Raw genomic sequence first — 27690 nt, 5'->3', positions numbered from 1 at the left:
ATATCAGATCGGCAGGTTTGATGTCCCGAGTGACAGAACAAAATAAATAGCGAGCACAAGTCTGTGAGAGACTTGCCATACAGTGCGTTAATTAATGAAGGTCTATACCAATTAGGCTCCCATGATTGGTGTGTGAATGTCAGTGCAGTCATGCAGTTTGGGGAAGAAACACCACTGTTTACTGAACACAAAGACAGTAAACAAGCGCTGGCAGGACGTTTGCTGCCAAGTGAGTAAAGCTGGGAATTCCAAAGAACTGATGGGATTTTTCCAAAGATCTCTACTTTATCTCAAATGTTGTATTGGCTTTTTGGCATTAAAACACACCCAAAAATAAATAAATTTGATTGAAGAGCTCTTCTTTGATGTTAAGAATCAAATGTCTCCACGGACCAATTTACCTTTTTCCTCCTGCATTTTTTTTGCACACTTTTTTACCGGGTTACAACATTTAAACGTTTTTTTTTGTTTTTTTAATGCACAATAGTATAATTCTGAAAAAACAGAAACATAACAGGCAGCTTTTTTTGGGAACATTAATTACCTATACAGTAAGTCTGTGAACATGCATGGTCATTAAGTATATCATTTAAGGTTATGGACTCATGGAGTCCTGGCTTTACAAAACGGTTTATTTCCCATTTTCTCACTCTTTCTAGGTCAAAGCGAGAGCTGATGATTGTTTACAGTAATAGTATTGATCATATTCAGTTACATCCGTCAGTTTGAGTTCATATTTTCCTAGTTCTTACTCCAGACAGACATTAAGCGGTGTGGATCTCACTAAAGCTGGTGGAGGTGGGGAAACCTCGCTGCACAGATGTTGTGAAGGATTGTTCAAAGCTCCCCCCTTAAATTCCACTTTCACAGCTCTCCAAACACTGAAATGATCTGCGTAACAGGATTAAAACACTGAGAAAATGTCACTGACTTTGGCCTGCAGATCTATTTATCTCTGTTTAAACAGCTTCTAATTGCAATAACATCTTCCCCTTTGTTCTGCTGTTGCACAACTCGGATTTAGAAAACAAACACCTTCATTAATCGACAAGGCTTTATTAGGTAATCAGTAATGAGGTGAGTGTTTGAAGAGATAAAGCCATAATGACCCAGATGTTTGGTTTTCAGATATATATTCGTGCATTTATTGACAAGAGTGATGCGGGTCAAGTCAGGGAACAGATGGGTGTCTTCAGTTTACTTTCCGGACCTCCTGGTCCTCTTGTTCCAGGAGAAGTTTGCCCCGTAGGATTTCACCCGCGGCTTTGCGCTCCTCTTCTCTGTGATGTCGTAGCTCCAACCTGAAGAACAAACATTAGAGTAAGTGATGGGGGTGAGAGCATCCCGTTTGTTCTCTTTGGACGCGCTCCAACCACAATGAGGTGTTTTGTAGACATCAACAGGCTGTGTGTAGTCAGAACAACTCTAATTGTTTTCATGGCGCAATAAACAGAATACGCCAATTTCCTTTGCTTGGTTTCAACAACCTTTCCCACATGGCTCGGTCCTGAGTCAAACCTGAACCTGATTGCTGCTAAACAGACACGACATCAGTCGTGTTTAACTACAACCGACTTGCGTTCAGCTGCTGAGTGATTTTACTGATGTTTCATTTGTTGTAAGGCTTGTTCTGGATGTCTTTAAAAGGCTCAAACAACTAAACTAAAATATAGAATTTATGTTAGGGGGAGTAGATCTATCTGCTTTAAAATATTTAGAGGGAAAAAAAGTTTTCTCTGATTTGTCAGCTCATTATTAAATAAATTCAGTCCTTTTGAGAATAGAAAGTGCTTCACATTTAGGTGATGAAGTAACTGAAATGTTACAGTAGTGCTGACAGATGCAGACGCTGAATGAGAGTATACTAGCGTGTTGCGTGAGTGAGAGTTTCTGGCAGTCCAAAACTGTTAGCATGTGCATGTTAGCATTCTAATGGAGATGTTTCTCTGACACTGAATCAGCTGGAAGGTGAGCCAGCAAGTCATAACAGGTGAGGTATTCCATGTCCTTAAGGTTCAAAATGTAGCGGACCAACACGCTGATGACTCTTTTGATAAGCATCAACATTAAACAAGATTTCATTTCAACTGCGCTAAGTAGGTCGACGCCCAAATCCATGTCACATGTATTTTTACTTTTAATAAGAGCAGACTTACATCAACATCCATCTTTAAGATGCATACTAAGTGATTTGATTTGCATCTGCTTGTCATCGTTGAGACTTTATGCGTCTACGAGGAATTCAGTTTTAATTGTACGCTGTTAGCACAGCTGTAGACTCCACTCTTTCAAAGATACAGTGTGTGATACAATAGATAAACTCACTATTAAATATTCTGATTAGGTTTACATTCCGTCCAGACTGCTGATAATCCCGGAAACATGTTATTATTTTAAATATGCGCAAATTTGGTTTTGACATGTGTGCTGTGCTAGCCTCATTCGACCTCGTGATCATTGAGTTTCTGGGATCTTCCATCTACTGGGGGCAACATGAAACCCATGAAAAAAGAAAAGAAAAACGCTTAATATTAAATATATAGTTTTTAAATCTGAAAATGACTTTAAATCTTTAAAATGACTCAACATTTAGGATCAAGTGGAGAACTATTCCAGGGTTTGAAACCAACGACCAGAAAACATCCAGTCAGCTTTGATGTGTCTGCAATGACGACATCGGTGACGTAAGCAGAAATATATTAATATACCAGTAATGTACTGTAGAACTAAACCAAATTTAAAAATCATTATTTCAGTGATAACCACGGCGACGGAGACAGGACTGAGCTCATATGCAATCTTTGTTCATGTTTTTACATTACGTTACCATCAGTGAGGAATCTCAAGACTTGCATAACGGTGGTGTGTTTAAAAGACAAAACAAGAGAGGGCCTGAAATGGAGCCTTGATGGATTCCACATTTGATGGGAATATTGAGTAGATTTCAGTTCTAAGAGAAACAGTATTTATTTAGTGACTATTTTAACATCTATTGCATCTTAGCTCATCCTCCGAACATTCTTACAAAATGTTGCCATCTACATTGACAAATATAGCAATTACATAAAGGAGCTCTAGTACAACATAGGAGTCATCGTCATTTTAGTCTCATTTCTAGGATCCTTTTTTTTTTTTTTTTTTTTTTTTTTACAAAAAAAAAAACAAACAACCATTCTGAAAAAAAAACCCAAGCATTTCTCAAAATAAGCCTGCACTTTAAGACTATTAAAAGGATCTAAGATCAGTTTTTTCCGTGATGGCTGTACAATCGCCTGTTTAATCAGTGTGATGGGAGACAGACGCTCATTCTTTGTGTGCAATGTGCCAAATTAAGCAAATATTTGTCATGGTGATGTTGTCAAGTAAAGGAATTAAAGCCTGAGGTGTTTAAGACAGTATCTCCTGGCGTGGTATTCAGGCAGAACTTTTACAAGCAGACCCGCAAAAAGGTTTATAACCTCTGAGCCCAGTTAAGAAATATCCAGGTGAAGTCAAAACAATTACAAACATTACGGTAACCCCTGGTGAGTTACTATGAAGTATGAAAATAAAACAAATCCCTTTCTAATTTGATCAACGCATTCTTTGAACATCTTAGTGGCTGTGACGATCAAAATCTACCAGGAAAATACTCAAATATAAGCACTTGAAGAAGAATAAATTCCCACTATGTGCAGTTTTTCCCTGATATCATCTTTTCTTCTTCATATTCTTTTTGCTTTCAAGATTTCTTGAAAAATGTCTTACCATTTTTCTCAGCAAAAGCGACGGCATCTTCCTTGGAGGTGAACGCCAGCAACATGTTAGATAAAGGATCAGCCCTAAGACACAAAAAACGGATTTTAGCTGGACAGAAATTATACATTTGAAGGAAATAGAAAAAGGAGTTTCAATCTCTGCAATGCAGGTGAAAGCAGGAGTTCTTACGTTGAAGCCCAGCCCATCAGGGGGTTTTCCCAGCGCTCTCTGGTGTCAAAGTCCATCTTCCACTTCTTGGTGCTGTTGCTCCCAGATTGCATGGCTGTCTTGGACGCCACGTAGATGTGAACCTTACGGGTTTTGATGTGCTCTTCTGGGACCCCTGTCAGAGACGTGATGTCCTAAAGGACAGATAAGAGTAACGAGTTAATAAATGGCTTCCCGACAGGGGAGCAGGAAATAAAAAAATAATTAAAATTTTTTTGTTGCTTTGATTTTTTTATTTCGGTCCATTTTGATACAACATAATACAGCATAAAAAAAAAGGTCCAATATATTAAATGGCACCGAAAAGGTATAGGCTGAAGCCAAGGCTTATTATGCCTACTCTTTTATGAACCTTGACTCAGGAGGTTTTATACAAAACAAAACTAATAATTTGGATATATTGGATAAGTAACAGAGGTATCTAGACAAGAAGCAAAGACAAAAAAACAAAGATGAAAACAAAACAAAAAACATACTATAAATTGCAAGGAGTGATTCATTAAGTGGTTCTTGGCAAGAGACTGTACAGCGCAGAGAGCAGAGGTTAAGAGTAGGGTATGTAAAAAATAAAAAAATACAATTTTTTTTAACATACCAAGTGGCTTACAGGGCACCTGGTATGCATGTGGAAAATGTAAAACAGTGCATGGTGTTTTCACACCATCAATTCAAACATAAACTAATTTGCCCCCACTTGGTGCTTTTCTTGAAAACTTTGCAATGGAAATCTTATCAAGTTGGATCTTGTAACATGCATACATCACTTCCTGTAGCAGAGGTTTAGTTTGGTTCATTCAATTGGAATTCTGCTTTTTAGAGGATTCCAAAGATCATTTTATTCAATGTTCATGTTAACTTGATATGAATTTTAAGGAAAAGAAAAAAACTGTAGCTCTATTAGGAGTTTCTTATCTGACAAACAGCACTGTGAAGTGAAAGATTTAATTGTCCCTAAGCTGATAACAACACTGTAAAATTAAACCCTCCCAAGTGCAATTCTGCTTAATAAGCTTAAAAAAAAGCAGAATAATATCTTTAGCTGCTTCTGTCCATCAGGAGTTTGTTTCAAACACTCACCGTGCCCTTGGAGGAACACTAAAGTAGGAATGGCTGCAACATTTTGTTGTGGAGTGAAAACTGTGACTTCAGGTACTTTGGTGATTTAATTTACTGTCCAATCTCACTCGAAAAAGGTGTAACATGCACCTCAGTTAAGTGAATGAAGGCTGGAGAAATGTTGTAACTTTGTTCTTTTAAAAGATTGATAAAGCCATTATAGTTATGAATCCCATGTCTGTAAAGGTTTTAGTTACTTGAAAGGTAACAAAAGTTTGAATCTTCTGATCACACCAAGAGATATATTAAGGAGAACAAGTATTTTATAACAACAAAATAAATGAAACACGTACTCAATGTCCTTTGACCTACTGGAAGTGTGTTTTTGCAGAGACAGCCCCCTCCGTTTGAAATCTCTAGATGCTTTGGTGCGTTAACTACATTTTTGTGCTGAAATCTTTGAAGAGTGGCCAATGTCGGTGCATCCATACAAGGACTTTATAAAAATACACAGCCATCAGGTGATTTTGCAGTATCATTTGCCCTCCCTGTTCTCTGTATGGACATATCTGCTGCGTTCACAGTCTGGCTCTGTTGGCAGAACAAGGCCTTCCACCAAATATCTAACCTTGTAGAGCTTCTCGCTGGGTCTCGTTAAAGGGATATGTCTTAGTTTGAGGCAGAGTTGCATCAAGTACTTATGAGTAGTTAAGTGTCTGACTTGCAGCTGACAGCAATCACTGCTATCCGTTTGGACAAACGGAGGGATAGTGAAGGGTAGCTAAACAGTTAAAGAAGAAAGCCGTAGAGGAGCAATAGCTCATCATCTACAGGGACTTAAAACACAACAGCCCTCTGTACGTGTGCTGATTTGTGCTTTAAGATACAAGCGCTGCACCAAAAATGGTAAATTAAGCTTTATATTACAGACAGGAAACAGTTAAGTTCAGCTTTAGTAATAAGTACCATGTTACCAGCCATGATAATGATATGATTGTAATTTAACCCCCTACTGGGCACAAATACTTTGAAAGTTGCTATAATTCACATCCAAATCATTATTCAAAAATCTTAATCGTTAAAACCGTTTAAAACATGACAACCTATTACAAAAACAATTCTAATCAGTCAATAAAAATAAAAAACAGATTCATACAGATTCATAATGCATAACCTTTAATGAATTGTCTTTTTATGCAACAAAAAAAAAAATAGATCATTTGTTAATTTGATTCTTAAGAGATTTAGAAAAAGGTTCATTAAAAAAAACAGAAGCAACATTTTCATCTGGCCCTGTTGCTGACGTCCTTTTCCTTCCATGAAAAGTATATTAAATAATGTCAAATCATTGTGCTTTTATTGTTTTTTTTTGTTTTTTTTTACCTTTTCTGTGTTATGACAACTTTTTCCCCCCATGTAACTGAGATGTTTTCCTGCACAAACCAGGCTGAAATGCTATTTTTTGTAACTGATTAACTGAGTACTTCCCAGGTGCAAACCTTCACAAATAACTTATTTTAATTCAGTTTCCATTTTTAGTGGGTAGAAATGGCTCCGGTCTGGATAGAACTTTGCGAGGTGCAAATGATGAAGACAATGCTCAAGACATAACTGGAAATGCACACTATGATGCAGATTAGGAAGGTGTGAGGCCACGTCCACAGTGTCTGTGCTGCTTTCAACGCTCGTGTGTGATGAGTTTTTGATGAACAGAATTTCATCTTCAGCTGTTCGAGGCACAAACATTGCAGCGAGCTGAGGAGGGGAGACTGCTGACAGCTGACTGAGCACTGCCAAGATTTGTGGGACTGTTTGGTTAAAGTCCTTCTTTATTCATAAGTTTTGGTTCTGTTTTTTAATGTGCTTGAATTTTTTTTTTGAAGTTTCAAAAAAGTACAAAAAACCCCCAAAGCCATTAAGCCAGATTTTATGCTGTAATTAAAATAAAAGCAGATTTTATGCTATGATTTAGAGACGCACCGAATGTTATTTTCTTTTCTGGTTGAAAATGATTTACTAACAACAAAAATTGATTTGGGAAGAAGAAAAAATAAAAATCATGGCTATGCAGGAGTGCGTGTACAAAACGAAAACAATCTAAGCCAGTTTCGATTGATTTCAGGAGATGCTGAACAGAGCCAATTAGACAAAAAAACTAGCTGATTCTGATAACCAGCTCGATATTTGGTGCATCTCTAAAATATCTCCTAATCTTTTTGCATTTAGTTTGAAGAAGCGAATGTCTGAGAATGTTTAGGATGATTTATAGCAGGCCATAAGAAAGTAGGCCATGGTGACAATGGCAGGAGGAGGGGCTGGTTGGGCATACTAGATGCATATTCCTGTGCAACTGGAGCCCCTTCAGGCTCCTATCAAAGATCTGGTCCAATTCTTTAGGGAATTAGCAAACAAGCAATGGGAAGTCGGCGACAAAACACAGACGAACCTCCCAGCACGCAGACAGCAGCCACCCAAGACTGAGGGCTTTCCAGGGAGCTCTCCTTTCAATACAAGAATTTTACACATTTCAATGGCCATTACAACTTCAAAGAATCTAATTTTCATCATTGTCTGTCATCTGCCAGTTGATTTGTAGAAAGGGGGTCATTCTCCAAAAACCTCACACAAAAGCCCGCCTTTCCTTTTGCAAAAGGAGCCTCCAATGGCCTTTAAGCCTAGTAAATTTTAGGTCTGACTGCTTAACTGCTACTTGTTTCACTGAAACACCTTTTGCTACGCTAAAAGGCAAGACCGGAGTGAATTTAATAATAAACAAGTTATTCACATAGGAAAAAATAAAAATTTTTGAAATGAAAGAAAAGAAGACAGACAAAAGGAAGGGGGGGCCTTCACAAGTGCTTGGTAATTATTTCCGGCTGCCCTATCTACTTAACCTTAACAATTCCTTCTTGTCACAAAGAGGACGAAAACATGTTCTCCTCACCCAGAGGGGTAATGGTTCATGACACAATAACACACAAAACAGTGTTGAGCAACAACAAAATTAGATGTCAGGCTTTACTCCAACTTAGTGATCAAAAATGCTTATAAATGTTGCTGGATTTCAGTTTTTGTTTTCAATGGACGGCGTTCAAAAGTGCTGTATTCCAAAACGGAGAAGCTAGAAAAATGTCCTTGGAGTTTTGGATAGCCGACAAGTGCATTTAAAATAGTCTGCAAGTGCACATTTGGGGAATAAGGGAGTGTAAAAATCTTGCGCAAAAAAAGTACCTTTAGAGTTGAGGGAAATCAAATTTGCATTCAGAAATATTTTGCATTCGCTGTCTTGCCTGTTCTGGGCGCCAGATGTATGAAAATCCCACTCGGAGACGCATTAGAAATTATAGCCTATGGATTAACAGGTCATACTATGGTTCCGCATATATAGTTACATAAACCATAACTGACACATGAGGCCCATATATGGTACATTGGTGCGATAATTTGTCCAGATGTAGCAGACTCCAAATCACATCTTAGGCGTGGATGAGCACAAAAGCTCCTTCATGAAAGTGGGAGGATGTGTCAAAACAAAAGCTCTGCCAAATCACTGAAAACACTCTGCTCATTATCAGGCATTGTTTGTAAAAAATACAAGTCTAGACTTCTATGATACTTGCATGCATTACACTGAGAGCCAGGAGGGTTATCGGCATAACGGGCTCACCCACAATACCCAGATTCACAAAGGGGAATGATTGTGGCTGGAATGTGGTGTGTTCCCAGGAGGACTAGAGAGGGCCATCACAAAAGGAAAACCCACACGGTGGGCACTTTTTCTTTTGCCATGTACAGGAAGCAAAATGAGAACTATCAAGTTTGACACTATTCACAGGGGCTTCACGGGGGCCCTACAATACCTGGCTGGGCAGACAGAATGCCGGGCTTAAGAAAGGGGGGAAAACGGCTGGCAAAGTCTCCGTCACGTGAAAGCGTGTCGATATTTCTGACACCTCTTGGCTGTGAGCCAAATAAAGCCCGGAGGAGATTGTCGCCGCGGGGCTGCCGGGCTCACTAGACTACAGAAAACTCGTAGCCCTTATACTCCGGCAGAGACCCAGAATCTAAGATTTCTACAACAACAAGGAAATGTTGATGACAGATGATCCTGGATGAAAATCTAAGTTAAATGTGTCTTTGTGTGGCTCATTATCAGCGTTAAAAATGTTGGCTCACGTCGCTCTCAATGTTGGATAGATGATGAGAGAAGTCTGGTGTAGTTTTCATTGCTATTCATTTGTTTCTTCAGTTCAAGATCGGTTAATGTCAATGGGCCTGAAGCTGCACTGATTATTCCTTTCCTAAGCAAACAGAACATAATACAGTCCAGTATGAATATGTATGTGTGGTGATCAAAAAAACCCCAAATATTGCAACTGAAAGAAATTCATGAAAATAAACAATCAAAGAAAACATTTGTTTAACAGCAGCTTCTGATTATTGCACAAGAAAAAGTCAAAGCAAATGACAACTTTGATGTTTTAAAAATGTCACTCAGTGTTTGAAGTCAGGTTTGACCCGGTCCGTCCCTGAGCCCCTTAAAACACTTCCTGTTGTTCGTCTGAGTTGTTTACGCTTTATATCATCTAGTCATCTGCAAATGCTGCATGTGTTGCAGTTCACATTTATCACTTTTTTTTCCCCTAACTTACTTTGAAAGCTGCAAATCTGTATACCATCCATAGAGACTTTACAATTTAAAGAATTTTCCCAATGCCAGATTATTTAGTCTTTTTTTTGCTGCAGGGATCACACTGTTAACAGCAGAAGTGCATTGTTAAGGTTGCAAGGTATAAACGCAGGAATATGCGCTTTTATGCAATCAAAAAATGACAGCTTTTTTATTTCTTTTTGCAGTCTTGGTGTTTCTTTGTTTGGAAAACAGTTTCATAAATGAAAGACTTTAATTTCTTTACTTTAAATTACAGAAAGGTGTCACCGCTACACTTGATCTCATCACCAAACTCCTGACTGATTCACTTTTTTTTGCAGCGGTCAATGAACGTGACTGTTGCCTCTGAACGGCTGAAGAACTGGAGATCTGTTTCTTTAAGCGCTCCACCAGTCTGCAGTTGTCAGTTTCAGATGATGTGCAGGTGTATGTCCACATTTCCTGCTGTTCATTTCCCACAGTTTATATGAAGAGATATTAAATCTAGTCTTGGCTGCTAAGTAATCTAAAGTATGGTCTTCATATTATTTCCAAAATCACTTTTGTCCTTTGTCCAAATGAAAGACAATCTTTTCATAGAGTATAACGTACTTTTGTACCAGAATGAACTTTCCTGGGACGGTAAATGTAATTTACTCTAAAAAGTGGTTTGCCAATAATGAAATATTTAATAAAAATAATAAGAAGAATATCCAACATCTCTTTGACGGATATTTGTGATCGGGGCCAAATTCAGTAACACAAATCATATGAATTTATTTTTTTAATTTTATTTTTTTTTTTTTTATAAGCAAATCAGTTGAGTTTTGTGGTAAAAGCTTCCTGGCTTGGGAACTCTGAGCAGAACTTCACCGCTGAGGCCTGGAGTAATGGCAAAATGTAGACCTGAAAACAGGTGTCATGGTTCGCTTTTGGCTTGGCGAACTGAAATGCCCAGGTGCTTTTTTTTTCTTAAACCCAGATCGGATAATCCCCAACTGACTTATTAGAAAAGGAGTATATTTCAAACAAAAACAATTATCACAAAAAAAAAAGAAAGTTCACATCTGTTCATTCACTAGCCCTGCATGTCTCAATTATCCGCTGCACTAATCTACTCAGAATTTAACTGGAAAATGACATGTTTGTCTAGGATTTGTATTCATCACTAGTGAAGATTTATGTTTTTAATAAAAACCTTCCTTACCATTTTACCTGATTATATGAAACGTTTATTGAAAACGTCTTAAAAAACTTAATTAATCTTCCAGAGATGGGAATCTGCTTAGTTTCTTTGGGTTCGTCTATTTCGTCTATTTTTTTGAGGACTGTCTCAGAAAATTAGAATATTGTGATTTTCTCTAATGCAATTACAAAAACAAAAATATCATACATCCTGGATTCATTACAAATCAACTGAAATATTGCAAGCCTTTTATTATTTTAATATAAGCCATAATCAGCTATTTTTGATTATTATTATTTTTTTTTAATTTAAATTGCATTACAGAAAATAAAGAACTTTATCACAATATTCGAATTTTCTGAGACAGTCCTGTATGGACAAGCCATAATAATAATTATAATAATAATGAAATGACTACTGAAACAAAGCAGACAAATGAACCTTTAGCTCCAAAAACACTGCAGTTGCAGGGTCACAATGCCTAAAAAAAACTGTAACTTGTGTCATTCTTTCCAGACATGTCAATATAAGCTGATATTTCCTGTTAGTCCTGTAGCCAGACAGACAGTCCAATAGATAAAAGACGTCTATGTACAACCGGGTCAGACGAGCCATTTTTAGCTGCACCACATTTTTCTGAACGTCGTAACAGCAATGACACAACCGAGGGCCGTCCTATCGTAGCACGGACACCTGTACACCAAAACTGCAGCTCAGCAGCCGGAGAGGTCACTAGGTCAGCCGAGCTGAATCATGTCGAGTCAGCATGTGCTGAAAGCCCAAATACATCACCCTTTAACCCCCCACTGTCCGGCCCACATCCAGGCCAAGAGCCTCACTCATCAGCCTTCGTCGGTTCCCACCTTCAGACTTCTTTGAAGAAGAAAAAAAAGGCATGCCAATTACTGACTGGACATAAGGAGGCATCCCTAATAGAAACAAATATTATGTTGCTTGCTGACATGTGAGAAGGATTGAACACGGGACAACAGCTGGTTTCAGGGTCATCTTGAATCTCACATAGCTCATATCAGCGAGAGGAGAGAAGATAGGTCATTCATGAAAATATGGGCTACAAACAGATGAATACACTGAGAAAGAGGAAAAAAAACATAATAAACAGCACAAAGGACTTGGACATTGATATTTTAACATAAAAGTAGTTTAATTTGAAGGAATAGTTGACTACTCTTATGAAGCATTGGCTGGATCCTGCAGTCTCCCAACCCTGCCATCAGCAAAAACAAGCCAAAATAACTTTGAACCCCCGTCCCAGTTGTCTCTTGTGACAACTGCATCTCTCTTTCAGCAATGAACAAACCACCTCACAGAGCTACAGTTGACATCACGTTAGAGGTGAATAAGAGACCCAAGAAAGTCTTGATGCAGTATGATTATGTTTTTGACTAAACAGGAGTCTAAAAAAAGAGACAATCATATCAGAGTGTTGTAAAAATTATTTAACCTCTTCGACCTATTGAGCTGAAAATCGCAACTGTACCTTTGAGCAGCTTTAAAATGTGTGATAGCATAAGCACTGAAACCGGCTTGTAAAATCAGATATGTATGGATGTGTATTATTATCTTTAATAAACAGCTTTTTTTATTTTTGAAAAGCATAATTTGTTATTTTTATGGTGACATATTATACCACTTTTACTTAAAAACTCTTTCCTCATGCTCAAAAAGCCCCTGATTTTGAATCGGGGCCCCTGAAATATGTCGGTTGGGCTTATTTCTCAAATATCCTGTACTTCAGTGTGAGCTGCTCTCTGTTCACTCGGGCTTTTTTGTGAACAGTTCAACTCTCACCGTTCTCTCTGTATGATCTTTGATTGCTATGAAACAACAAAAAAGTACCAAAAATGAAATCATTGATACGCCCACTTCATTTCAGCGTTCATCCTGAAGGTTGACCGGACGACTAATTTCTGCATGACTAGCCAGAATGGCTAATCTAATCTAGGAATTTCAACTAAGGTTGTTTTCACATATGTTGTTGCTCACACCTGATGCAACTTCAGCATGCAGCAGATTACACTGCATCGTTTTTTCATTTACCGGTAGTTCAGTTTGTGTCATTTTCCCTCTCACTTTCCCAAACAGTGCACTGCAAGCAACTAGACAACTATCAGTGTCATTAGTCAATCACTTTTCCAGTCTGATGTGAAGAGCTGAAAAACATAATTTTCCCCGCTCACTTTCAGCAAACTATACAGTTTGTAAATAACATGACTGGAAGTCATTGGTCTGCAACTTTCAGGGTTGCTTTATTTTGCAACGGTCATTTTTATGCTCATTCACGCCCACACAGCAGTACCCGGTGTCTATGGAAGCATTTTTAGCTCAGACATGTGGAGTCCGTCAGTAGTTGGGTTGCAGAGCTTTCAAAGCACAAGCGGGTCACGCCCAAGTTCATGGATAGCCGACAGCTGTGCCGAGACCCCCTCGTCAAAGAGGGGATGGATTGGTGCGTCACAGAATCCTGTTTTAATGGTGGTGTTAAAACTGAGAGTAGCAGACACAATAAAGTGTTGATGAATTGTAGAAAGAGATAAGAGACTAACAGTGTTGACGTTACAGCCTACAGTCAAAGACAGAGGGAAGACGCATAGAAAGGTTGGGCGTACATACGTGTGTCTACTAAAGATTAACTTAATGAAGACAAAAGATATTCCATTTCAGACAGTGTTTGTATGGAGAAGAAACATAAAATAAATCAAATAAACCCTTGAGCTGTGTAATTTTTGTAAGACGTGACATTACTACAATTTTATATAACATTAGGTTACAATTGTATAAATAGTGAAAAAAAAGAACAAGAGCTAAACTTAATTGCCGAAAAATGTAATCAAAAATTAAAGACATTCAGCACCTTAAACTGACATAGTTTTGCCCATGTCAATCATTTTTATTTTTTCTTCAGTTATTACTTTCTAACTGTGTTTGTTTATGTCCAGTTCACTCATTTGAAAAGTGCAAAGATTGCAAAGTCTTTCATTACAAATACACCCATTTTTATTTTTATTTTCAGCAAAAATCTTTTCAGTGTTCTTTGAGGACAAAAAATAGAGCAAAACTAAAATAACTGCTCATTAATCCCAGTTGAGGTAAAATGTTCAATTAATCATGATACTGATATCACCCAGCCCTTATATCACCACAAAAGCTCCAGACAGCGCTGTGAAGATGAAGTGCTCGCCTCGGGTCCTTGACTGGGGACATGCACATCGTCAAGTCAGCAACTAAATTCAACGCTGTTTTCTTTGGCTACGGATACAAATTAATAATAAAATTACAGACACTGTGCAATCAACTCTAAATGCGTACGTGCATATGAATGCCTAACAGTAACGAGCTCTGAGTTGGATTGAGTTAACAATTAATCACCAGCAAGAGACGAAACTCAAAAGAGTTGGGGATGATTTAATTGCTGAACAATATATCTGGCATTTATCTGACATTTAGTCATTGGGGGATTTTTTTTCCAGGTTTGATACAGAAGAATCGGAGCACGAAGAGTGAAAAATCAGAGAAAACAAGCATTCGGAAGTGCGTGGAAAAAAACCCTAAGACAAAGGCTCAAACTGAAGCGCAGGAAGTTTGAACGCGCCAACAGGGAATCTGAGTGCAGTAAGACAGTTTTGAGATTGAGCAGAGCGTATCTGCAAATATACAGAGACTCGTTCATGTGAGGGTGGAATTTTAAGGGAGAAAGGTACAAAATCAGTAAGTAATCCTGTTTAAAACAAAAAAAGGAGGGAAAATATCCTTGACAATAAAATATAGTAATATATCCCTAAAATATAGTAATATATCCCCTTTACTGTTGGACAACAATTTGAATAAGTGGAAGTGCAGGCAAACAGAAGCCTTTTTAAAATCCTATCTGAAAACACAACACTTAACAGCTAGACACTTCCTAAAAGTAGCCAGCGCTGACAGAGCTGAGGAGCTCTATTAAGAGGCTTAGTCTCAATGGAAGAGAGTGTTAATGAATGAAATACCATTTAGTGGATAATACATAATAAAGCCTCTTGTCTGGCACTCTTCAAAGACTAACATCCTCTGACCCACTACTTTTTTTTTAGCATAAGCGCGCCGTATGAGAGCACAACCAGACAAAACAGACACTTAAGTTGTCTATGTGCAAAGGAGGGAGGAAGGGTGGGAGAGGAGGATGAGAGGCAGAAAAGGGGGGAACCGGGGAGGTGAATGTGGTCTGCTCCACTGTAGGTTACTATGTGTGAGACGTGACCGAATCAGAGGGTATTCACCTCTGTACTGAAGACTGAGAGTGCTGCTGCTGCAAATATTCTCACGCCTGGATTATCTGAATGCTTATTCTGATTCAGAAGTAGCATCAGAAAAAAAAAAAAAAAAAAAAAAAAAAAGGAAAGCATCTACACCTATCAACTTCTGGAAAACAGTTCCATCCACATGAAAGCAACAAATATGCTCAATTGAAGCAATATTGAATATGCCAAACTAAATGTACTTATTTTTGTACTTAAATTGTAGATTACAAGACCACCATCTACTGTACTAATTGATTACAAATTATTTAAAAAAAAAATAGTATTTATTCATCTGTTACGGTTAAAAATTAATGCAGCAGTCATTTTTTGATGCATCTGAACTGGAACTCCTACTCATACACTGTTTCAGGTGGTTTGTTTACAGTGATTGAGAAAAGCCCAAAATACTCAAAAGAATTTGTCCGTTTACCTTTAATCATGCACAAAAGACTTTGAGAATCACACCTTCTCAGAATCAGCGAGTAACTATGACATAAAACAGAAATGTAGCTGAAACGAAAATGTGAATCACGCCCATGCACCAAACATTTAAAAAGAATAAACTTGGCAGCACGGTGCAGCCAGAGGGCGGCGCTGTGGGCTACTGTACATCGGTGTAGTCTACTGGGTTAGGGTCATTAAACCAGGAAGGTAGCTTGGGGAGAAACACGCAAACAAAAACCGCAAAAAAGAAACAAAAAAAATAAAGGGAGATGGGGCTGTTGGCTTTTTTTTTTTTTTTTCGTACCAAGGATAGTGTCACTATTTTTATTACGTCAGCAAACATTTGTCATGTTTCTTGGCTAAAATCTGAGATAACTGATTTGAAACAGTCATTTGCATAAAGGCTTTGGGTAGAACTCATCTTTTTTGTATAAAAGAATAAAATTAGGCTCAAGGAGTTTTTGCAAAACTGAACACTTTCATTTTTCACGAAAAAGTTTTTTTTTTTTTCCATCGACTTCTTATAACACACAACCTCGAATTGCACATCAAAAAACATGACTATATCTTCACTATCTATCTCACAGAGTAAATAAAAATTTCTGTTAAGGACACTAACAAAATATTTAGAATGACTTTGATTCAAAGAGTCTGTCATTCAAGATAACTCTTGTGTTAATCCTAAAAACACTTTTCAGACTTTAAAAACGAGCAACAGGCCTGCAGACTCAACTACCTCACTGCAGTCAAACCTCACATCTTGTGCCCAGATGTGATGTCACTTACCAAGCAAGCGCTGCGCTCTACATTCACTATAAACCAATGATTTGAGATTAACAAACATAACATGCCAAGATTGAAATGAACCTACCAGTTTAATACTCTCTTCCTCCTCCATGCTCCCTCTGCTCCCAGCAGTCTAATAACTGTCCTCCCCTGTCTCGTAAAACCTTAGTGCCTTTAGAGGACTCTATAACAAGGCTTCACAAGCGCTTTAAGATTATGGTGTTGTCTTTATGTGGAAAGAGGGAGCACACTTGGCCATGGCTGAAGCAGGAGTAGACAGATAGACACTTAGGCGTAAGTGGGAGACATTGTATTGCTTATTGAAGTGGCTGTTATGGTTATAACCTCAGTTGTTTCTGCAAAGGGCCAGAGAGCAGAGCAAAGACCTGACTCTAATTGACTGAGGTCACAGACATTCCGTGTAAAGCTGCGTATCAGTGGCCAGCGAGCCGGACCCTGGGAGCTGCCCAGCATGCTTAATCAAACAGTAATTACAAACAAAAGCAGGTCGGCATGGGCACTCCAGGGAACAGCTTTGGGCACTGCAACTCCATCACGCAGGTCCTTTTATTTGGCTCTGTTCCTACATTTCATACAATGGCCACAAAGTTTTGTTCATAATAAAGTTTCACATTGAATTTTGCATTTGAAAAACAAAGTAAAACAATAATAGGTATAGGATAAACTGTCATTTATATTATTTAATCTCTCCTATTTTTAAAGAAGGCATTACCAAGAACCTTTTCTGTCAAAAAAACAACAAGAAACATACAAGTATAATAAGAAATCAGAGGGTGTGTGGCTTAAAATTTTTAAATAAAAACAAAAAACAACAACCTGGACCTTATCATCTGCATTACTTAATTAGTTATTAATTGATTTTTTTCAAATTAATTTCCTTTCGAGATTAAGAAACTATTTCTTGAATCGGGATGATTTTATACAGATCAGAAATACAGTGGCATATGTGAGTTTCCCTGTTTAAATGTCCATCTCAAACCATCCTTTATAGCAGCGTTAAGCCAGCACAAAGAAATGTTTGTCCTTTTTAGCTCATCGGGGCCCCCTGTAGGTGTGGAGGTTAAGTCGCTTTTACAACACTGTCCAAGATTATTATTCTTTGGTCGCTTTCTCAATCCCACTAATTTTCTCTTCTTCTTCTTTTGGACCTTGGACCTCTTGTTCACCTCTACCACGACTAAATTCACTAAATATAAGAGTACCATAAGTGATAAGCAGCTTTTGCACGAGACACCCAAGACAGACATCTAAAGTTACTTTGGCTGGTTTTTTGTCAACAGAACGGAAAAAACCACAACAGCAAAACAACGTTAGCAAAAATTCCTTCACATGAAATGTATTTTTGAGATACAAAAAAGTATGTTTTGCTACTTCAATGACTCATCAATGATTAAAGCAGTTAATCCTTATTTCTATACACTGTATGTAGTCTGCAGTAAACTGCACACACGTACCATAAAAGCTATTTTTCACCAGTTAGTTCCCATTATCAACTCAAATGGAATCTTTTCCATCTTTCACAGTCTACATTTGCCTCTAATGGAGAAGGATAAAAAAATATACATAACAATACAAGTTCCTGTAAGGTAGTGGTTCCCAAACATTTTCTGCTGGGCCCCCATTTGGTTTATTAGAATACCTTGTTGTTTTTTTTTTTAAACTTATGTCTGTCTTTCTATCATTTCTGCTTTTAAACTCTTGCTTTTAATGCATGTTTTAAATCTTCTCATGTAAAGCACTTTACATTGTCTTGTACATGAAATGTACTGTACAAATTAACCTGCCTCGTCTTTTACAGCCCTATAAAATCCCCAGGAGGGGCCCTTCAACTAATCAATCAACTTATATAGCATATCATCTGCCACTTTTTTTATTTTTATAAAGAGTGCAAATTTTTATTGTTTAAAAATAAAATACAAACACCATTGGTACACAATGCCAATGGTGCCAATTCCATCCATGCACTTTAGAAGCACATTTTTTAAATTTCTTGCCAATGGATTCTATAATTTAGCATTCTTAGCTTGACAGTCAAGTTTAACTGGACACAGCTTTGATTTGATAGCTGAAGAATGAGTTTTGTCCAAGATAAATATTTTTTATTTTTATCCTGGTAGCTGAGTAAACATGTTGATTACAGGTGTCTTTATTGTGACACTCAACATTAGCAGAACTGACTGAGCTCTGAGTTAAATTATCTTGTGTATTATAACTACTTACAACTTTCTTTTTTCTTTTTTTGTCTTTTGGTTTCTAAATGACAGATGGATAGCTTCTCTTCATTTTGATGGATAGAGAGTTCTCCGCCGGCTGACCACTGTCATTGCAGATTGTCCTTTGAATCGCAAATTGTTATGATTCTGAGTTGGTCGGCCCTCAGGGGCCCCCTTCTGGCTTGGGGCCCCAAGCATTTGCCTGGTATGCCTGTTGGCAGGCGGCACCTCTGATTGTGCTAGCAGTGTCCAGGCATTCATTTTTTCATTAATTCATACCGCGCCCCCCCCTGCAATGGCTCTGTCCCCGCCCTAGGTGGCGCGCCCCCCACTTTGGGAACCACTGCTGTAAGGTTTGGGTTCTTTGGACAAACAAGAACAAAAGGACAGTTTAATGAGAATCACAGACAGAAACATTCAGACAGAATTTCTGGAGTGAACTCACAACATAATTTGCCCGGACCAAAAATGCAACTCCATTTAAATTAACCTTTTCAGAAATGTACACTGAACAACAGGCAGCACACAACTTTCTCCTCGGGCTGACTCGCGAGTGTCAGCATGTTCACCCAGCCTAACCCCTTAATAGATCGAAATCTTTGTGCGATTGGTCTAACCAAGAAGCAATTCACACTTATTGACAGCCTGATGAATGACTAGTGTGCTGACAAGTACTGAATGCCCAAAAGGAAGAGTGCTCTCATTGCCCCTTCCATGTGAGACGGAGACCACTGTACTGTAAACAGCTGAGGGCCTCTCTTTTTGGCCCGTCTGGGTGAGCATTAGAGTACTTCCCGCCTGCCAGCAACAGCATGCCACAAAGGAACCTCTGTGGCCAACAACACTGAAGTGGCCACTGTCTTTTCCGTGAGTCTCAGGGTGTCTCACAAACTTTTTCCATGCAAGCTTCTTTTCTTTTAAGCCCACCCCCCCCCCTCCTCCCCATTTTTTAGAGGCCCTTTTTTCCTCTTCTCTGCCGTTCCTCTCAGTGGCCCCTACTGAGAGGACAGTGACAGACACTCCGCCCAGCCAAAGGTTTGTCTGCCAGTATGGCCAGCTTTGCTCTGGGACAAAAGCACACTGACGCTGCCCACAGTGCCCCCCCCCCCAACCCTCCAACCCCACCTCCCTCCAAAAAAAACAAGTCCACAACAGACTCACATTTTCCCAAACTCCCACTTTCGCAGTTATCTTCCGTCTCCTTTGCCAATTAATTGGAAAGCACGAATTTCAAAGGATGATCTTTTGTTTTGTACCGTTGGTATGTTGCTAACCTTGGTCACTTCAAACTCATCCTTATCGCTGTTCAGACAGCACTTCAGCCCTGAATGAACAGAGGCTCAAAAGTCTATCTGGTGAAAAAGCTATGACCGTAAAAGCTGAACTAAACTATCCAACATGATTCAAAGACTGACCAATTCTGTGCAGAGACTATGCGGTTTCCTATAAATCATTCGTTATACATTTTTCACTGGCACCTGATATATACTGAAAAGTGTCTTTAGAGCCAGATTTTGTGCACATCACTTCAAATGGAAATGTTTAGAATTATAAAGGCCTTCGATGCTTGGAAATTGCTACATTGAAAAACAGCTTTCTTTGATAATTATCTGCCATTTGGTTCATGCAAATCCACCTAAATTGCGGTTTTACAAAGCATGATTAGAAAATAATACAAATATTAGAAAAGGGGGGAAAAAAAGGGGAAAAAATCCATCTTCAATTGTGATCAAGTTCTTCGCCACACTGAACATTTGTCAATATAAATCACATGAACATGAAGCAACAAAAAGTATGAAGTCCGAAAATCCATTTGGACAGGGATGGTGAAAAACTCACAAGCAAAATAATTCTCAGTGGAGTCCGTTGTTCCCCCAAATTTAACACAAGTCATTTTACAGATCTGGGCCAGCACAAATCACACAGAACATTAAAACTCACTTCTAGTTCAAGAATCCGTCTCCATACATGTCAACAATGTCTCATCTCTTTGGCCGTCTGTTTTTAGATTAGATTATCTTTTCTTCTCGTACTTGTTTGTTAGCATTTTAACAACTTTTAAGCTGGGACCTCTATGCTAAAAACGTAAACAATTGAAGATCTGAAGTGTGCAAAAAGCCAGATCGGCAAGATTCATTGGGGGACTCTTGAGATCTACAAAGAATATGTTTACAACATTTTCTGCTGCATAGAAAAAAATCCTGCATGTCTGCACACCTGCCTGTTCCTCCAAAACCACATTCCCCTCCATCACCATTTTGCGGGGGCTCCATCGTAAAATTCTAGGTTTAAGATGAATGGGTTTTAGTTTAAAGAAATACAAACAGGCTAAAGTGTTTTTCCCTTAAAACAGGATGTTAATGCCAAACCGTTTCCCACTGTTGACAGAGCTGAGGAGATGGTGCCTCTCACTGCAAAACTACAAAGCACCTGCAACTGAGGTGGAAGAGTACATGTTTGAAATTGAAACTTTTTTTTTTCTTTTTAAAAACAGTACTGATTAAACCTCTGCCACCAGCTCCTCCTCTCTGCCTCAGGCAAGCGTCTCAGAACTACTTTGACTACTAATAACATAACACCTTTGGATCTGTAATTAAAGTGTCTACTTTGTTGGTCATGAACGAGCCCAGCTTTTACACGGTATCAGGAAAAAAAGCAACACAAAGGTTAAATACTTGTGGTTCTGCTGCATCAGCTTTATTATTTTAATTATGGAAATGTTGTGGAAAATTAAATCCCGGGTTGATTGAAGTATTTGATTGAAGTAGTAACAAATGTAATATTGAACACTCGTGAATGTATTTGTCCCTGATCAAACGTATCTACAAAATTTAGCTTTAAATTGTGTTCCAGCCCCTACTTTTCAGTTTGTGTTCTACATAACATCTTATGTCACTATAAAATCTACTGAAAGAAATGTATATGTGACACAGAAAGGGCAATTATGACTTAGCTGGAATCATTATACAAACAAGCACTTAAAACACTGGATAAAAAACCTTTCAGACATCATCATTGCCATATTTTGAAGAAGTATAAACTGCTGAGTTGGGAAAATCTCATCATATACAAAAATATTTGTCTAGTATATAAGATCATGCATGGTTCAGCTCCTCCTCCACTATCCAGTTTCATCAAATTCAAATCCCCTGCTATCAGAGCCACCAGAAGTGCGACTAAAAAAGATCGCTCAATTCCATTCAGGAAAACCACATTCAGCCAGGCTGTGTTCTCATTCAGAGCATCACACCAATGTACCACAGTACCACAATCAGTCAGAGAATCTCCATCATATCACTCTTTTAAAGTTCATGCAGAGGACTGGCTTGTTGACTCACAAAGATGTGAGCACTAGTAGTACTACTAGTGCTAGTGGCTCTCTTTAATACAAGCTATTTAAGATGATTGTACTGTACTTTTATTCATTTGTTTTATTCTATTTTTGCACTGTATCTGTCTTTGTCTTGATATGTCATGCATGCTGTATTTGTGTTTATATCTATTGTGCATTTTTTATTTTAAAAGTCTATTAACATCTGGCGAAGGGACTGCCGATGAAAATTAGCCTTTCGGCTAACTCGGATACATTTACTTTCTGCAAGGAAACGTTGATCAATGTACACTGTCCCTTTTTAAAAATAAAGAATTATGAATTATGAAGCTGGTAGATTTCCATCCACCACTAGATGAAAATTTTGATCAGTGAGACAAAAAGTTAATTTCAGAAATTGAGTGTTGCTGTCAATGATCACAACCAATATTCCTTCATTAATAACCTAGAGCAAAGATCAGTGGGGTACAAAAAAGAGCTAAGGCATATATTGTGTACATATTGTGGTGATTCTTCAATGACCTCTGTCTTTTTTCAACTCTATTGATCAGTCTTAAAAATCGAAGCTGTGGTTTCTAAATTAGGAAGCACAGTCATTTATGATTTATTTTATTATTCATAAGTGCACTCTTAACAAAACAATTAAAAAAATAATAATCCACAAAATAGAAAAATCTATATATGATAAGATGACTGTTGGCCAGTATGGGTATGCTTAGATCCACAATCTCAAAGCTTTTATTCTGCTCCTTAATTCAAACATTGTTATCGATTTAAATGAAAGGTGTCCTGGGTTTTAAAGTGTTGCCCTAATCCCACCTAATAAGATTTTCAGGAGTTGTATTGACAGGGAAGACTGTGCAACAAAGACAAAAAAAAAAAATAACATGACGTGAGCCTACCATTGGGAAAACAATGGGGGAAAAAAAAAGAAAAACTGTCATAACAAAATTTTGGAATTACATAGAGTACTGTCCTGTAAAAGACAATTTTTTGGCAGCGGTTTAAGAGAGTAGTAATTGAAAAACAATAGATCAGACAACCACCAATCCGTGTGTCACATTGAACAGGAGGGAATCTTACCAATTTCTCATCAACAGTAATAAGCTGCGCATCTTGTCCTGGTTTCTGTGCCAGCCTCGCCACTGACGTGCTTGTAGACCTGAAAAACCATTAGATGGGCATTACACTCAAGGGCGCACAGCAAAGAATTATATTGCACGAATGTGTCTGACACGCCACAACAAATGACAGTCTTGGAGGATGCAGTGAGGTGAGGATCCAGTGGAAGGGGGAAAAAAGAAAAAGCAACGAGGAAGAAATCCCCCCCACCCCCCGCCACCTATTACTTCTGTCTGGTGAATCTCTGGCAGACTCTTACTCTCATCCTAATGACGGGACATGCTCCATATTGGCTGCGGTCAACTCTCAGGCTAGGACTGTCGAGCTCTTTGTGAGAGTGCAGCCTTGTCCTGTCGCAGAACAGCAAATTGCAATCACCACTCCGCAGCCCAATTCAGATAAAGTCTTAATATTCAAAACATTACCTTTATTTATATATTAATTTTAATTTTTTTTTAAAAAGGAACTTCAGCCATATTCTCAGGACTCGTATGCCAATTATAAAAATAGAGGAAAAGAAAATCAATAAACATTGCTGTGATAAATAAATGCCCCCCAGGAAATCACTCATGCGGCACTTCTTGCCGTGCTTCTGTTTCTACAACCACACATCAAAAGGCATTTGTGGAAGATGTGGGGTTTCTGTGTCTGGTTCAAGGGCACTGGGGATTAAAGGACTGATCTAACTGAAAGACCAACATTGCACCGCCTGAAGTGCAACAATTTTAATGTTTTTGGTCTAAATAGCCTATATAAATATCCTTCACACATCCACACATACATATTTAGACACACACATGCACAGTGGGGAGAATATGTATTTGATGAACTGCCAATTTTGCAGGTTTTCCTACTTGCAAAGCATGTAGAATTTTAATCATAGGTACTCTTGAACTCTTGAGTCACAGAATCTAAAAAAATAAAATCCAGAAAAATCACATTGTATGAGTTTTAAATAATTGATTTGCGTTTTATTGCATTAAATAAGTATTTGATCACCTACCAACCAGTAAGAATTCAGGCTCTCGCCGACCTGTGAGTTTTTCGTTAAGAAGCCCTCCAGTTCTCCACTCTTTACCTGTATCAACTGCACCTGTTTGAACTCGTTAACTGTATAAAAGACACCTGTCCACACACTCAAGCACCTGTGTAAGGACATCACAGATGAAATTGTAGCCCTGCACAAGGCTGAGATAGGCTACAGGACACTAGACAAGCAGCTTGGTGAGAACACACAGCAACTGTTGGTCAATTAGAAAATGGAAGAAGTTCAAGATGACTGTCCATCTCCCTTGGTCTGGGGCTCAATGCAAGAACTCAGCTCACAGGGCATCAATTATCATGAGGAAGGTGAAGGAACAGCCCAGAACTACTTGGCAGGACCTGGTCAATGACCTGAAGAAAGTTGGGACCACAATCTAAGAAAACCATTAGTAACACACTATGTCATGGATTAATATCCTGCAGCACACGCAAGGTTCCCCTGCTCAAGCCGCGCCTGTCCAGGCCGTCTCAGGTTTGCCCATGATCATTTGGATTATCCACAGGAGGAATAAGGAAGGTCATGTGGTATGAAACAAAAATAGAGCTCTTTGGTCTAAATTTCACTCGCCGTGTTTGGAGGAATAAGGACGAGTACAACCCCAACAACACTATCCTAACTGTGAAGCATGGAGGTGGAAACATCATTCTTTGGGGATGCTTTTCTGCAAAGGTGACGGGACGACTGCACCGTATTGAGGGGAGGATGGATGGGGCCATGTATCGCAAGATCTTGGCCAACAACTTCCTTCCCTCAGAAAGAGCATTGAAGATGGGTCTTGGCTGGGTCAACAGGCATGACAATTGGCGTGACAATTCTATTTTATCTATATATATTATATAGTGTCTACTATTGTCTGTAAGTGCTTTCCAGAGACCCAGAACATGACCCCCAAACAATTATTACATAAACAATGGCAAGTAAAAACTCCCCTAGTAGAAGAAAAACCTTCAGCCTAACAGTGGCAAGGAAAAACTCTTTAAGAAACCTCGAACAACAACCCAAAACACACAGCCAGGGCAACTAAGAATTGGTTTCATAAGAAGCATCTCAAGGTCCTGGAGTGGCCTCGCCAGTCTCCAGACCTGAACCCAATTGAAAATCTTCGGAGGGAGCTGAAAGTCCGTATTGCCCAGCGACAGGCACAAAATCTGGAGGAGTGGGCACAAATCCCTGCTGCAGTGTGTACAAACCTGGCCAAGAACTACAGGAAACGTCTGATCTGTTATTGCCAACAATGGCATCTATACCAGATATTAAGCTTTTTTTTCCTTACGCGTTATCAAATACTTATGTCATGCCATAAATTGCAAATTTATTTAAAAATCATACAATGTGATTTTTTTTTGTGTTTTTCTCTCCTTCTGGATTTTTATTTTTCAATTTCCATCACTCACAGCTGAGCACCTCTGATTAAACAATTACAGACGTCTACATGCTTTGCAAGTAGGAACATTGGAAGTGTACCAAATACTTGTTCTCCAAACTGTTTGAAGATTGGGTGATTGATTGACTACATTACAGCTGTCTAACCACAAATGTCAAATATCGTTTATGCCTTATACATAATTGAAGCTGTCATAACCTCCCCAGTAAATAGTTTCATGTTATTACATTCAAATAAAATGTTAGCTCAGAAGCCAAATAAGAGTTAACTGTCAATCAGCAATGGAAAAACTGTATTTATTTCTAGAGGAACTTACTCTGAGTCTATCATTCAGTGAGAAGACTGTCATTGATCAGCCACACTAACCACTTACTACCATGAAGTCCTGATTGTATTCAATTCAATTCATATTTTATTTCGAGCAATCCAACATAACATAAGTGACGTGCGTGCAACATAAAATTAAACAAATACCTTTATCAGGTTTATCAGGTGCAGGTTCAAAATACAAATTAACTCGTTAACACTCGAAAGGGAGTGGGAAGAAGAAAACTTATTTAATCCCACCCTGTTTCTCATTAACAACTTGACAGATTTTTTTAAGGCTTCCTCCTGTCTCAACATTTGAACCAAAACAATGAACAAAAGACCTATATCAAATTATAATAAAAATTATTCTACAGTTCACCTCACCTAAATTCACACACATTGTGGTTGTGCAAATGCAGATGCATTTCACAACCACAATGTGCGCAAATCCAGGAACAATATAGTAATATTTATAGTTAACCGTTAACTTATATTTATAATATATACCAGCAATGGTCAGAACAACAATACCAGAAGGTAATGGACATAATGGACATATAGACTAGTACATACATACATACACGTCAGTGATGGTCAGTACTACAGTACCAGAAGGTAATGGACAATACATACTTACTAAATGAGGAACAACAATTACAAACATTTCAAGACCGAAGTTGATTTAACATAGTGTTTGTTTGCATAGTATTGTACTTTATTCCCTGAACAAACACACCCCCAGCAGCATCAGGTCGGGCAGAAAACCAACCCCAGAAACAGCATGTTGTCATAATAAACCAGCTGCTGTGCAGCCTCACTCCTTAACATTTGCCTTTCCCAGTAAGCCTCTTATTTAATAAAGTCACCCGTCGTGCAGATTGCTGGTATTTGCATGTAGCACGTGCCGTGCAGTAAAGATTAAATTGTTTTATCTCTTAAACTGATTTATAGCTTGACCTAGCATTAGCTCATTAGCTGGCCGACTAGGTGTCATAAGGACACGGAGATTATCTTATGACCTTATGAATTGAGGGACTAAATAAGCAAGTAGAACCAAAGTTAACGGTTTAACCTTGCATTACGGACCTAAAAAAGGCTAAATACTTTCCAAATAGTGACATTAAAAGCCTCCAAGCCTGATTAGCTGCCAGTCTATAGCGCTGCGGACGAGCGGCGTTTTGCGCTTAAACTGCTCCAAATAAAACACACCAAGCTCACAGAGACACGCCCGAGCACGACACCGACACACGGTCGACGAGGCATTACCTGGCAGGGCTCAGGAAGAGTTTTGAAGCCACATTGAACGCAGATAAACGTCCTAAGCCGAGAAGTGACATTGAGGACGCCATGATTGTTGTGAACGAGAAGTACGGTGGCCGCGAAGCTCAAGCCGCGGGAGCGCGCGGAGAGACGTGCACGAGCACTGACGCTCAGAGGAGACGTGTCTGAACAAGTATGGCTGGAGCCGCGGCACCGCTGCTTTAATAAATACATAAATACATAAATAAATTACGCTAGTGGGGGGAATGACGGGATACCAGGGGGCTTAGAGGACGTCCTCTCTATCTTTAACAGTTTAATACTCATAAAAGTGTATTTTCCTCTCAAAATTCCTGTACTGTTTTGGTTTTGACAACTACTGTATCAGTTTTAATTGATGTCATAGTTTGTCTTTTCTGTGGTTGACGTTTGACCAAAAGATTTAAAAAAAAAAAAACTGAAACAAAATTATACTACTACTACTACTACTACTACTACTACTACTATCAATAATATTATTAATAATAAAGCTAGTAATTGTAATAACAACAATAATAATAATAATAAAATGAATAATACACTTCCATTTATCATGCCTGCTAAGATGAAATGGTCGTC

At 38.5% G+C, this 27690-nt stretch overlaps 1 protein-coding gene across 1 annotated transcript; it reads right to left on the bottom strand.

The window, feature by feature from the left end:
* Positions 1–1040: 1040 nt before the first annotated feature.
* Positions 1041–27215, bottom strand: ndufs4 (NADH:ubiquinone oxidoreductase subunit S4). The gene is made up of 5 exons (XM_061730077.1): positions 27079–27215; positions 23036–23114; positions 3928–4100; positions 3748–3821; positions 1041–1301 (listed from the first exon to the last, which is right to left on the bottom strand). The coding sequence occupies exons 1-5, from the start codon at positions 27159–27161 to the stop codon at positions 1198–1200; spliced, it is 513 nt and encodes a 170-aa protein (XP_061586061.1). The 5' UTR covers positions 27162–27215; the 3' UTR covers positions 1041–1197.
* Between the last annotated feature and the right edge of the window lie 475 nt (positions 27216–27690).

This window comes from Cololabis saira, chromosome 9 (genome assembly GCF_033807715.1).
Source record: "Cololabis saira isolate AMF1-May2022 chromosome 9, fColSai1.1, whole genome shotgun sequence".
Taxonomy (NCBI): domain Eukaryota; kingdom Metazoa; phylum Chordata; class Actinopteri; order Beloniformes; family Belonidae; genus Cololabis; species Cololabis saira.
This window is presented reverse-complemented; position numbering and strand designations above follow the sequence as displayed.

Excerpts from the sequence above, each read along its gene's own strand:
- ndufs4 (XM_061730077.1), bottom strand. The coding sequence starts at position 27,161 with ATGGCGTCCTCAATGTCACTTCTCGGCTTAGGACGTTTATCTGCGTTC. Across the intron at positions 23,115-27,078 it reads CTCTTCCTGAGCCCTGCCAG|GTCTACAAGCACGTCAGTGG; the intron begins GTAATGCCTCGT and ends ATGGTTTTTCAG. Across the intron at positions 1,302-3,747 it reads CGCTTTTGCTGAGAAAAATG|GTTGGAGCTACGACATCACA; the intron begins GTAAGACATTTT and ends TTTGTTCTTCAG.